Consider the following 11,159-nt stretch of genomic DNA (forward strand, 5'->3'; position numbering starts at 1 on the left):
TTGAGCAAATGGAAGCATATAAAATTAAGAAAGAGTAGTTTTTTCTTATGTTGCTCCCATCTTGAGTGACTGCACCTGGGCACTGGTCCACAGCAGCATCATTTTCACACTGGGCCACTGAGTCTGGCCCAGATGTGATAGATTTAAGGGATTGTGTGGATAGACATTAAGGATAAATGTAGCAATCATGAGAAATGTGTTCTCTTATAGTAGCAAATTTTTGTTGCTATTTCTGTGTTGTTTAGGAGAGAAAGACAGAAAAACAGTTACTGCACTGTTGGTTGGTTTAGAGGATTATGCCATTACCTAGTAAACATGTTTTGGTTTTTTTTTTTGTCCTAGGTGCTACAGGGACTACTAAAGATGTGTAAGTACTTACTCTTCTCTACTCTTTTAAATATATAACCCTGGACATATTTTCAGTCATACTAGCCTTATACTAGATTTAGTCATACATGATTAATTGGCTTCTAACATATAATCAACACAACCAGATGTTTACTGTCTTTAGTGACAGCTTTCATCTCCACAAAACAACTCCTTGTCTTGTTTACTTTTCTACAGATTTCTTTGCTTGTTATTTCTCTAACAGAAATTTCTTTTCTCTGCTTCTGTTGAGACAGTTTTCTAGCAGAGCTGGTTGTGTTACTTCAGACTGCTTTTCCCCACCATGTGCCAGTGCACCTTTTTCCAAAGTCCATGTAATTGTATGAAGCCAGCACATACATTTCCACCAGGCCCAGTGAGAAATTTACAAAGCCCCTGAGACAAATTCCCTCTCTTTTGATGAGACCCACTAACCTGTCCAACTTCCTTTTCAAAGTACCCACCTTCTCTAGCTATTCTCTGCATTAAAGATAGCATCTATTTGTTTGACACGGGGTAGCAGAGGCAACCCTACCCATCCTGTGTTCTCTAAATGTGCAAGGTCTTTTTTACAGCTATACTTACTTGCTGATACAGGAATGCACAGGAACAGCTTTATTCAGCCATAAATGTATTTTTCTACCAAAGAAAACCATAAAGAACTCCTCCCGAGGTCTTGCCTTCTCCTATTTCATGTAACTGGTATTTGCCACTAGAGTTTGCGACTGAGGGACCTGGGAAAGATTGTTATGTTATGCAATAGGAACATCCTTCGGTTTCATTTACTTCGCTTAGAATAACTCCTCTGATTAGATGGAGGAATCCTGGTGTAGAAATGAGGGCAGTCAAGTCAGATAAACAAGTGGAGGGAAGAGCTTAACAACAGGCTTGTCCTTGCTATTACAGAGCAAGGACAGGAGAACTAACAACAGGTGTCACTTGGCTGATCAACACTGTTGCCACAGATACTCTTGAGATCTGTCTTACCTCTGTAGTCTGTTTTCTGGGCTTGCAGTGCCAGACAATAAATTACAGAAGGGAATATTATAAGGAACCTCTTCTTGATGCAGCCTGCAGCATCACTGCCCTCAGTACTCCTGTATTTACAAACCCACTGGTTTAATTTACAGAAGGACCTTATTTATTGTTCAATTTAGATGATTTAAGGACTGACTTAGAACTGCATCTTTCTTTTTGCTCATCAGTAGTTTTAAATTTCAAAGTCTCACGCACTGTTGAATTATGAATGTTGTAGGCATGTTCCTGTGCTTAAAGGTATGGAATCTGTAGAACTGTGTGTATATATAGAACTGTGTTTAACTGTGTGTAAGCATTTTTAGAGCCTGGCTGCAGGAGTTAAAATGGGAACATTCTACTTATTAGTGTGAGTTCATCTGTCATGTTTCAAAATAGTATCAAAATAACTTGGAAAAAAATTAATTACTTGTGCAGTCTTCAACAAAGTGAAAGGGTCTATCATGGAGCTATTACTCATCCAGATTAAGGATAGTGGAGCCAGCCAAACAGTCCATATGAGTAATAGCATGGTTGAACTTTCTCATTGGATGTTAGAACACACCTACTAAAAAGGAATGGCAGTGATGACCCAAAAGCCCTAATCAGGCAGAAGATTTTTATGAAGGAAGTAAACTATCAGAAAAATTATTTTCATTTCATAGAAATGAAGAAAGCAGATTTGTATTAACTAATATTATAGATCCACAAAACCTTTTTTACACCTTTTTACTTTCATCAGCTAAAGTTTCTCTTTAAATGACCCTTATCTTTTTCTTTTGCTGTCAAATTTCAGTCATAGCAGTTTTGATCCAGAAAAACATTTAGGTGTGTCCATCCTTTCATGCTTTTGGATACCAAATCTGGTTATTGTAACATGAGGTTTCTCATTTCTTGACTGTGACTCATTGCCAAAGCACCATGACTCCTGGAGTGCGCAGCCAGATGGAAGCAAAGAGGGCTGGGTCCTGCTCGGAGCCCTCCTGGGTGACTGTGAGGAAGCTGCTTTGCCCTCTGGGCCTGGAGTTTCTCCACCAATTAGATAGGGGTGATGATATGATCTTCCTCTGAAAGGGCTCTTCCTCTCTGAGGGCTGTGTGGTGACAAGGACACGTGCTCCGAGAACATGTCTGCCCTCTGTGCTCCAACCCAGGATCTGCCAGCCAGCTTCAGCCCATACTCCTGCCCCACTAATAAAGAAACATTCATCACTGCTAATTGGGAAAGCCTAGCTGTAGGAGAAGTAAAGGATATGCTAGAAAGTAATGCAATGCCTGTGGTATTCAGTCTGTAGCTAAGTCTGGGGGAGTATTAGTTACAGTAGGAAGGAAAGGATACAACAGTTCAATTCCATTTCAAAATATTGAGAAGAAATGCATTGAATACAAATTAAAGGCCCTTGTTCCCAAGAAACACCAAGAATCTGAGGAGTAGTTGTCTGTCACTTGTTCAAAGTTCAATGAATCATTACTGGTGGGACTACTGAGCCCATCTAGAAAGGGTCTCTATAATGATAGGAACAAACAGAGCCATAAAAGCTGAGGTAAGAAAAATGTAGATGAAAAGAATTGGTGTGAATGCCTGTCATCTGACATTTAAAATATGTGAGAAATGGCAGATTCTTTTACCATCAAATGGACATAGGAATGATGGATGTAAAAGCTGACAGATGAACAAAGTGTGTTTTTCAGATTTTGGGTGACAGGAAGACTCTTGGGACAGACAAAACCTTACCAAAAGAAACACTTATTCAGCTGTAAATAGAATGCCATTTTGTGGATTTGCTCTTAAATCCGCCCATTGGCTCCAGGACTCTGCCCATGCTACCTGCTGAGAACCGTGCTCTCGGTTACTCTGCTGATGTCAACAGCATCTGAGGCACCAACACAGCAGCCAGTCAGCATAAAGCTCCTTGAACTGTTAAGTTCCTTTTGCTTTCTATTCCTGGTGCAGAAAAGCTTATCCTAGCTTGCTGTCCCTGGAGGACTGCTGGACTCCTGTGTCCATGTGAGCCCAGGAGATGGGAACAGTGCCGAAACCAAAGGAGCTTCTCTCCAGTCTCACTCCCACGTGGTTGAGCATTGCTGTTGTGGCTTTGCTCCGTGGAGCCACCCGTGTTCACTCAGCCACGGCACAGAAGCAGCGGCTGTCTCGGTGGCTCAGCAGACACTAAACATGCATAATTAGTGGGCACCCTGCAAAAGGGGGTCTTGAGCCATCACTTGTGAAGGTGAGAGGTGTGTGAATATGTGTAGTAAATAAACTGGGGCAGCATTCCTTCCTGAGCCCCCAGAAAGGTGTGTAAAATGGCTCATTCCTTAAGTGCCATCATCCAAATTTTTTTTCTTTTCCCTCTCACACTCCCATGTTACTCCTTCTCTGCTCATTCCCTCTTTCTGGCAGGGCTACAACAGTTTGCCCCCAATCATTGCCCAGCCCAAGAGCTGTTGTCTGTACAATTCTAGATTATTTTTGCTGTCGTGCATTTGAAGAAAAAAGGTATTGCAAAATTACTACTTTGATTTATAGCTAGTAAGAGGAAAGGAAGAAAGAAAAATGTTGAAAAACCCTCTCGTCTGCTCAATCATAGACCTGGATAATTTGTTTTGGTGAGAGAATTACAGTAATAGTCAGTGATGCCATATTACAAAACATTTCTGGAACAGAAGAAATTGGCCCTGTTTCTTACCAGGAAACATTAAAAAAACCCAAAACAAAACAACATTAATTTCCTGTTGGACAATATTGGTTATTATTCTTACAACTCCATTTCAGAGGCTTCAAGATGTGCCTGAAATTTTTGGTGCCTTTAAAGGACTCTTTTCTCTGGACAATGGTTAATCTGGATTATAGAAAATATTCCAAATAGTATGAGAAAATCAAGCCTGTGACACATTCAGTTTGTTCAAGAGAAATGACTGTTTGTGATCTTTTGGGATCCAAAGTCCCTTTCCTTAAGTAGAATTTTTTTCCCCCTAAAAATACATCCTCATTTCCACCCACTGATATACACAGGCTTTCCATTTTCTTCAGGAGTAACCGCCCCCCACTGTGACAGAGCAGCTTCGCAGTCCTCAAGAAAAAACGTCTCTGCATTCTCTGTCAGTGTGTGTGAAGACTGTAACATGACTTAGGTGACTACATGGGGTCACAGGAGATGGGAAATGCCTTCTGACATGTCTCTGGTTCCTCCAGGAAGGGATGGCAGGAGGGTCAGGAAATGAGGAGTTTATTGATCAGTCTTTCTTGAGTGGTAAGATGTAGACAAAGACAGCAGACAAGGAGTGCTATGTCCTGCATAAATATAATTTAGCAAAATTGTAGAATAATAAGATTTTCTCCACGCCTCAACTATTAAAGGACCTGTGTACCCTTACTGTGGTGATGCAGGAAGGATAGTTGGTAATGTCCCCTAGGAAGAAGGTAGATGCCAGAAAATTTCCAAGCTGTAGCAGTATTTTAAGGCATTTTCTCCCCTCCCAGGAGGTTTAAGGGCATTTTCTTGCACTTAAGACTGCATCTCACTATGAGCCCTCTGCTCTTCAGGCCAAAATCCCATTGACTTCAGGGCCCTGTAAGAGCATAGAGCCCCAGCAATTAAACAGCAGGCACATCAACCTCTTAGAGTAAATAAATTGGTCGGAGACCCAGCTAAAGTGCAGCTGCTGCCCTATCCATACCCCGTCGTGGAAGTAGAGCTCAGAATCCGAATATTTAATCAAAGGTGGGTGAGTGATTTGTGTGATGACTGATGTTGGGACACAGACTGAGACTGCAGCACAGGCATTGCACACTGAAGGAATAAGAATAAATTCTTTTTATTTTTTGCATTACCTTTGCCTTCACGTCAGTGCTGGTTACTTTAACCCCTGCTCCCATTCAGCTACACTGTACTACACAGTACATAACTGGGAGGAATCAAACCTCAGTGACTCTATTGATCTACAGACTGACCTGTGATTTTGCCCCAAAGTTAAAGGAGACGTAATTGCCCATTTATATGGGATTATTAACAGCATTTGGTCTGCAAACAACAGGAATTGCAATGCCTCATTTTATAGAGAGGCCTTGTAACAGTTTCTGGATTCTGTAATAGCTGCTGTGAAAGTTTCTCTCTCCTCATCCTCACTCACATGCCAGCACAGACACCCACTGCCTTTCTTTCCTCTTTTAGGGGAATAGCAGTCCAGGCTTGTTCCTGTTACATGCAGAGCCTTAATGTTCCTTTTATGTGGGGAGTAGTGTGGGGACTCACTCAGGAATAGTGTTAATTCACGTGTTTCTGCTCCCAAATCTACTTTCAGATCTCACTGGTGGGGGTCATAAAAAGTAAGCTGCATCTTTTCTCAAGCCTTTATTTCTTCTGTACCTTATACTGGAAAATTGTCCCTTTTTTATACCTGTGTGAGTACTTTGTTGAATGGTGGATGCCCTAATTTAAACTGGGGTCAGTAATAGTTCTTCCCTTGCTTCTGGATTTACCCAGATGGACATGGAGCACCTGAAAGAAACAATCTGCTAACATGCTTTGTATCTTTTGATGTTGCAGAGCAGAAGAATCCATATCAGATGATGACAAAAGGAGGTAGGTGCTCTGCTCAACCAGGGTTAGCTTTATTTGCAATAGGCTGCAGCGAGTTCTGCCACCGGTTCTGCATCCTTCCTTCCCTCCTAACTCACAGCAACACCAACAATGCAGAGAAGAAAGAGAAAGAGAGGAGGAAATCTCACACAGAGTCAGGTATTGATGAGTCCACCCAGCCTGTTATTGAGCTTGGGAGGTGGGAACTTGGTGGTAAAAAGAGCACATTATCTTGCAGCTGTAGGTGATGTGCTCGATAAGGGCTGGTAGCCTCTGCCTTCACACCATCACCGCCGCAGAAGGTGACATTAGCCCTTGTGGGAGATCTCTGCTGGGCTGGAAGTTGAAGGAAGTATGAGTCTGTCATCAAGCAAATTAGAAATTGGCTCAGACTCCCAGGAGCTGGAGGAGGTGTGATTAATTCAGCACCTAACAGGGCAGAGCAGTCTAAAGGGAGTCTCTGCAGGTAACTCCAGGCACAGTAGAGGCTTTAAGGACCCATTTTTTTACCCCCCTTTATCTGTCCCTGCTTTTCGTACAGGAGCCAGAAAGTATCCTCTGCAAGTCTGTGAAGAGAGGGAGAGGGTTGGGCCATGAAAGTACCTAAGACACTTGTGCTCCTTTATATTAACAGTTTTCTCTACATGTGACCCTAAGCAGGGGCAAGCAGATTGCATTTATTAATGAGGTAAAAGTGCTATTTAATTGGTGTGCATTGTTTGAAGTGTGGTGCTTTGGTGGTCCCAGTGTCAAACATCAGTGTCAGATTAGCTCTGTCCTCAGCTGTATATACTCAGAAGAAGGTGTGCAGGTGGGGTTTATTATTGTCACAAGACAGCTGGGATCTCATGATAAACATCAGGAATTTGAGTGAAAAAGTAGCTCCTTTCACAAGGAGAAGTGTCCCAGCTGAGCTCTGATGTGCCTGTAATTATTTCTCCACCAGGAACTATGGAGGGGTGTATGTGGGCCTGCCATCGGATGCGGCTGCCATGGCTCCCAGTCAGACGAAAGCTGCACCCAAAGGTACTGGCAGGTTGTAGATTTATTTTCTCTTGCTTTCTGGGGATCATTTTATCTAGTAGGATGTATGTCCTTTAAAAATCAAGTATTATTTCAAACACACTGGCTAGCCTTGAAGCCTCTTAATGCTGTGAGGCTATTTATACTTGTCAAAGGGATTGTTCCCTTTTATTTAAAATTTTGCAGAAGGATCCTAGAGCAGATGCTGATAGTGTAGGTACATGGTCTTCTGAACATCTTCTCCACTCTCTGACTGCTCTGTGAATTGAAAAAAAACAAAACCCTGTTAGGACTAAGAGGCTGTGATAGATGCACTTGCAGAGCCCCAGCACTATTTTTAGTTTTGAAGGTATTTACTTGCATTGTGGTGAATTCCAGTAATAACAGTTAGTAAGTGCTTGCTTTCAGGTTTATTTCTGTTCTTAAATGAAACCCAGCAGAAACTGTTTCTTTTCCATGTTACATTTTTGAACAGTGGGAAAAAGCATTAGATTTATAGCTATTTAATTGACAAGTCATAAACATGTAATTATGAAATAATGTAATATTCTTTTGATTTAACACAAAAAAATGCTGCTGTCACATATGTACAGCACAGAGTTTAGTCACTGACTGGTGCTTTCAAAATTTGCTGCAAAACAAGAAAATGAAAAACAGTAACACTTTTAACCAAAATAAAAGTAGCTGGTTTTGGAACAGTACTAACTAAACAAAACACGTGTTTTGTTTTGTTTTTTTAAAGATTTTAACCATCTTTGTTTTTCATTTTCTAATTAAGATTAGAAGGAAATAAAGACATCAAGATGCAAACAAACCAAGGTACAGTATGTTTTGATTAACATTATGTGCTTGGCATGCATTTGTTGAACAGAACAAGGCAGCAATGCTCCCTTTGATGCTCTAAGTCGGTCCGGGAACCACCAAATTACATCTCCAGCTGCATAGTAGCTTCTAAAGGCTGGACCAGGGACCAGTTCTCAGTGGGTGCAGATATAAATTAGACAGTAGTAAAGTCATCTTCTTGGTGAAAATTGAGAAGCAAGGAAACTTCATTTGGGAGCAAATAAAAATCAAATGTCCTTAGTGGTACTCAGACCTCCCATAAGAGGTGAGGTACGTCGGATCAGCATTTGCAGAGACAAAGATTTTTTCAGGAATGAGGATTTTGCAGTTAGAAAACATCTCCTTTTTTGGAAGGACTTTGAAGACCATAATGTGTCACCCAGTAAGTAATGTATTGGAGCTTTCCCCTTGCTATGGGAGTATCTGTGGGGCCTTCATTTTCCACCAGCTATAATAGAACATTGAAGATTTATAGGCTCTATTCCTGAGTGAAGAGTTTTGACTAAGTTTAAAAAAAAATGCTTTATTAATTCACGTCTGCAGAAAAAATAAAAACCAAGTTTCCATTCAGTACTTGAACTAAATAAACACTGACAAATTTTGATATGGAATTGTTTTGATGTCTAGCCAGTGGGGAGCTGAAAACTATTAAGCTGCCAACAATTTCCATAAGAAGTAGAGCTCTTTCCTAATTTCAGTGAAGAGAAACAGTTTTGACTGTGTTGGATGCAGGTGCTGGATGCAGGCCTTGTAGAGCAGAACACATATAATAAGTGCCTTTATTATAAGAGTGATTAAAGCCCCAGAACTTTTATAGGAGCAGTCCTAAACAGAGAGAAATTCAGGTGGTCTTCACAGCTAATTTCAGTAAGCTGGCTGAGATGTCTAAGCTAGAAACACCATCACCCTTGACCAGGTCAAGGCTCCAGCACCATCTTGAGATTGCAGCTTTCCAGCTGTGGTTTATGAACAGAGTCTGAGTTGCTTAGGTCCTTGTCTAGGTGCTTTAGTTGAATGCTTGAGGCTGGATATAATCAATCACTTGACTTTTTTTTGCTATTTAAAATAGCTGAAAGTGTGCTTTGCCTTCATTCATGCAAGATCAGAGCTTAGCTGCTGACTCAAGTCTTACACAGAAGAGCAGCTTCAAATCTGCAACGGTTCCTCTGAGCTCCACAAATTTATGTGCGTGTGTGTCTGAAGTTCATGGACTACAAATCTCTCAGTTTCTAGTGACAGCTTAGTTCTCTGGTTTATGTATAGAACATTCCTGTGTTGCTTTTCCACTATTGTTTTACCACTCTACCTAAATCTGTTCCTTTTTTTTTTTTTTGGAACAGTCTATTAAGAACAGTTGCCAGTGCTTTGGAGAGAGCTGTCTTTGTGCTGAAGATTTTGATATTTACACAGCCTTCCAGAGAGCAAGAGAGATCAGAGCACCAAAAAATCCAAACTGTTCCAAGTTCCAACTACGGGTAAAGCTTAAAGTATAGCGTTGAATTTGTTTCCAATGATAGTTCCATTATGGAAACCTCCTGCTGTTCTCCAGTGAAAGATGAAATTAGTGAACTCATGGTGGATGTTTCTGCACAAGAGCTAACTTTGATGATCTGCAACTTATTTCTCTGTGGCCATATTGCAGATTCCATCAGCTATCAGCTATGCTTCATATATTTCCTCAAAAAAAGTTTGATAGATTTTATATAGAAAACTATCACTACTGTCCATTAAATAGTTTCTATGGTAGATTCCTGTAAATTAATTGTTATTTTACTTCAGAGTAATATATTTGACAGGTTTGCATCTTTTGGGGAATATTGCAAATTTTCATAATTTTGCTGTGAAATATTAAGAATAGGATGAAACAAGCTTAAGACCTTAAGGTTCTTTATAATTATTACTGTTCCTTTTATACCATGAGACAAATATTAGTGTTTAATTTTCACCTTGTAAAAAGATGTTGCTCAAGGAAATTGATTCAAATCAGAACGATATACTTAATTTTATTATTTACATGTCTGTTTATATTTTAGTTTAGCTATATCTTTTATAAAGTATTACATGTAAAAAAATACAAACAAAATAAACTATTATGTGTTCCATTCCATGTAATAATAATAATAACATGTCCTTGCATAAGGATGAAGTGATAGTATTTTCAGAGATAGTGGGACTAAACTCCAGTGCTGCACCCTCCTGACCTGTACAGTATTTTTGATCACTATTAGAGTTTTATATCCCTGTCTCATCTGAAAGCAGCTCCAGTATGGCAAATTGAAACAGAATGAGTATTATTACTACTTTAGCAAATTGTTCAGGTTTTAAAATTCATTAAGTTAATAGCAATTGTAAGTTTCACATAGAACATAAAACAGATTGTACATTTACAGATGGCTCAATAAGTATTTAAACTACTAAAGCCTTTTGCATTATTCTTTAGTCAAACTCTTTTTAATGGGACTTAATACACCATACACTTTAAATAATCAAATAAACACAAAAACCCCACCCAATCTGCATCATATTAATATATTACTGTACATTCATGACCATTTTTAAAATGAAAAGAAAACAACAAACCATAAAATTTGGGCATGAAGAAATAAGCCACCGTGAACCGTGAAATTCCTGCCCTTTTCACTGATACCCATTACTGCCAATGAACTACCATTGACTATGATTTCCAGTAACTTGCAGCTTTCACTTTTATATAGTAGTAGTTTGATGTGAAGCTTGCAAAAAGAGATATTTAAAAGTATTCCTTGCTTGTCCTCTTTTAATTATTTGTGACATTATTTATTGCTATTCTCTAGCAGTCTGCTACTTGGGTTATCAATGATTTCAGGCTTCCAGCTCCTGTATCTCATTCTTGACTGTCAACCTCAAACTGAGATGAAATAAGCTTTAAGATGTGGTGTTAAAATATCTCTCAGTATGAATGAAAGTCTGTAGATTGCATCTGCAGTGTCTTGTTCTTGCAAGCCAGACTGGTGAGGACTCAAGTAGCCCTGGGTGATAAACATGCAGGCTTTTCTCCTACCTGCTTACCATAGCATGAGGGTATAGTTTCAACTTCACATGTTCCACAAATGGCCAAAATGGTTTGCACAAGTTTATTTAGTACAGAGCAATGCCTGACCTGATCACGATTGTTTTTCCCAAAGCAGAAAAAGCATCAGTCGTCCTAGAATACATCAGCATTCAGATTGTGCTCAAAAAGCCAACAGCTGGTGCCAGTAATCAACCCAGTTGTTTATCCAGTTCTGTCCTTCAGTTGCTGGGAAGAATTATCAAAAAGGTGGACAGGGCTAAAATCGAACATCATTTGTTC

At 39.8% G+C, this 11,159-nt stretch overlaps 1 protein-coding gene across 3 annotated transcripts; it reads left to right on the plus strand.

Moving 5' to 3' along the window:
- The first annotated feature begins 257 nt into the window (after nt 1–257).
- On the plus strand, nt 258–10,260 carry CUNH12orf75 (chromosome unknown C12orf75 homolog). 3 transcript variants are annotated; one of them, XM_031057810.1, is made up of 5 exons: nt 258–367; nt 5,930–5,965; nt 6,909–6,998; nt 7,764–7,804; nt 9,169–10,260. In XM_031057810.1, exons 1-5 carry the CDS (start codon nt 297–299, stop codon nt 9,174–9,176), a joined length of 246 nt encoding a protein of 81 aa, XP_030913670.1. In that variant the 5' UTR covers nt 258–296; the 3' UTR covers nt 9,177–10,260. The 3 variants fall into 3 exon arrangements, with proteins under 3 accessions (XP_030913670.1, XP_030913672.1, XP_030913671.1); XM_031057812.1 differs by having other exon boundaries at nt 6,909–6,988; XM_031057811.1 differs by having other exon boundaries at nt 6,909–6,988; nt 7,769–7,804.
- The last annotated feature ends 899 nt before the right edge of the window (nt 10,261–11,159 follow it).

This window comes from Geospiza fortis, unplaced genomic scaffold (assembly GCF_000277835.1).
Source record: "Geospiza fortis unplaced genomic scaffold, GeoFor_1.0 scaffold173, whole genome shotgun sequence".
Taxonomy (NCBI): domain Eukaryota; kingdom Metazoa; phylum Chordata; class Aves; order Passeriformes; family Thraupidae; genus Geospiza; species Geospiza fortis.